This window comes from Triticum dicoccoides, chromosome 5A, assembly GCF_002162155.2.
Source record: "Triticum dicoccoides isolate Atlit2015 ecotype Zavitan chromosome 5A, WEW_v2.0, whole genome shotgun sequence".
NCBI classification, from domain to species: domain Eukaryota; kingdom Viridiplantae; phylum Streptophyta; class Magnoliopsida; order Poales; family Poaceae; genus Triticum; species Triticum dicoccoides.
Genome location: NC_041388.1, coordinates 639,596,310 through 639,598,870, shown reverse-complemented (window position 1 = coordinate 639,598,870; position 2,561 = coordinate 639,596,310). Strand labels below are relative to the sequence as shown.

The window sequence follows — 2,561 nt, the reverse complement described above, 5'->3', positions numbered from 1 at the left end:
GCGGGTTGATTCCTGATCCAGGCAGGGTGTAAACTGCAAAATGCCGCGTGCTGACCCGCCAGACCACTTGGCATCCACTTGGCGAGCTCTGACTGGCCGTTGACTAAATTTGCACATCCATTGCAAGTTGAGGGATGAAATAATTCACTTTTTCAACTTCAAAGACCAAACCATCACCTGACATGCAAGTTCAGGGACCTGCAGTGCTATTACCTCCTCTTTCAATGCAAACTGTGTTGACCAACCTGGTTACCTCATCTCGTGTGACTACTTTATTCCTTTTTCTTCATTTCTTATTTATTTTGTTAGTGGAAGCTCCTTGGTTGGATGATTCTTATATGGTTTTTTTGTCTAATGCGTGAACTTTCTCAAAAAAATAATAATTCAAATTCGTGATATTTTTTTTTACAAAAGTCGTGTCCTTTTTTTAATCCGTGAATTTTTTTTCAAATTCATGATTTTTTTCTCAATTTTTCAATTTTGCTCCAAACTCTATGAACTTTTTTCCAAATCCGTGGACTTTTGTTATGAAAATCCAAGAACTTCTTTTCAAAATCCATGAACTTTAAAAAAAAACATGATTTTTTTCCTAAATTGATGATTTTTTTATATTCATTAACTTTTTTTCGAATTCATGAAGTTTTCTCCAAATTTCATGAACTTTTGTCCAAATTTGTGAACTTTTTTCATTTCCATGAACTAAAGGTCGAATAGGTCAAAAAGAGCTCAAGATTCGATTTAGATCAGCATAGGTCAGGATGCGACGGGGATTTCGACGCCGGGTTGGTTTCGCCCAACCCATCATGGGGGTTTACTGGCCGCAAATAGTCCGGTCCATAAATCGTCGACGGCATGCATGCACGCGCAAGGGCCATCAACAGCGATTGATGCCACCTGATCCCAGTCCCTTTTTCATGTGGGTGGAGCATCCCTGGTTCAGTACGGGGCAAAAATAAATTCTGCAGAACATATTCGTCATCACCCAGCCACCAAAGCTTTCGCGCCTGCTGTGCTGCGATGGAAGAAGCAGCAGCCGGCGCCGGCGCCGGCGCCGCGCTGGAGGTGGTGGTGTTCCCATGGCTGGCGTTCGGGCACATGCTCTCGTTCCTCGAGCTGTCCAAGCGCCTGGCGGCTCGTGGCCACGCCGTCGCCTTCCTCTCCACGCCACGGAACCTCGCCAGGCTCCCGCCGGTGCCGCCGCACCTCTCGCCTCGCCTCCGCTTCGTGTCGCTGCCGCTGCCGCGCGTCGACGGGCTGCCGGAAGGCGCCGAGTCCACGGCCGACGTGCCGCCCGACAAGATCGAGCTCCTCAAGAAGGCCATGGACGGGCTCGCGGCCCCGCTCGCCGCGTTCCTGGCCGACGCCGTCGCTGCTGGCAGGAGGCCCGACTGGATCGTCCATGACTTCTGCCACCACTGGGTCCCGCCCATCGCCGGCGGGCACGGTGTGCCGTGCGCCGTGTTCATCATCGTCTACGCCACCTTCATGGCCTTCCTGGGGCCGCGGTCGGCGAACGCCAAGCACCCGCGCGCGGCGACAGAGGACTTCGCCGTCGCGCCCAGGTGGATCCCGTTCCCGTCCACGATCGCGTACCGACGCCGCAGCGAGGCCGAGTGGATCGCCGCCGCCTTCCGCGCCAACGCGTCCGGCGTGTCCGACATGGACCGCGTGTGGCGGCTCTTCGAGCGCTGCCGCCTGGCCATCTACCGGAGCTGCGACGAGGTCGAGCCCGGGATGTTCGCCCTCCTAGCCGACCTCTTCCAGCAGCCCGTCATCCCCGCCGGGATCCTGCTTCCTGCCGTGATCGCTGATGGCGACGGAGAGCGTCCTGAAACCCTGCGCTGGCTCGACGACCAGCCCGCCAAGTCAGTCATCTACGTCGCGCTGGGGAGCGAGGCGCCGCTGACTCCAGGGATCCTGCACGAGCTCGCGCTCGGGCTGGAGCTCGCCGGGGTGCGCTTCCTGTGGGCTCTACGCAGACCGTCCGGGATGTTCAGCGCCGCCATCGACGCCGTCACGGACGACGATCTCCTGCCCGCCGGGTTCGAGGAGCGGACGCGGGGGCGAGGGCTGGTGCGCACCGGGTGGGTGCCGCAGGTGGCGGCGCTCGCGCACGGCGCGACGGGCGCGTTCCTGACGCACTGCGGGTGGGGCTCCACCATCGAGAGCTTCGCGTCCGGGCACCCGCTGGTGATGCTCCCGTTCGTCCTGGACCAGCCCCTCGTGGCGCGCGCCATGGCGGAGAGGGGGATCGGCGTGGAGGTGGCGAGGGACGAGGGCGACGGCTCGTTCGACAGGGACGGCGTGGCGGCGGCGGTGCGGCGCGTCATGGTGGACGAGGAAGGGAAGGCGCTCGCCAGCAACGCCATGAAGCTGCGAGAGGTTCTCATGGATCAGGGGCGGCAGGAGAAGTACATTGACGATCTTGTGGAGCACCTGAGGCGCTACAGAGGCTGCTGCTAGTGGCGTGCTCCAGATTTGGCAATGAAAGTGTGAAATGGTGAAAACCATGTGAAAATGAAAATCGATCAATAAGTTTCACAATGAGAAATTTTAACATA

At 57.4% G+C, this 2,561-nt stretch overlaps 1 protein-coding gene across 1 annotated transcript; it reads left to right on the top strand.

The window, feature by feature from the left end:
* Positions 1-968: 968 nt before the first annotated feature.
* LOC119303650 (putative UDP-rhamnose:rhamnosyltransferase 1) lies at positions 969-2,561 on the top strand. The gene has a single exon (XM_037580777.1). It carries the CDS (start codon positions 1,018-1,020, stop codon positions 2,461-2,463), a length of 1,446 nt encoding a protein of 481 aa, XP_037436674.1. The 5' UTR covers positions 969-1,017; the 3' UTR covers positions 2,464-2,561.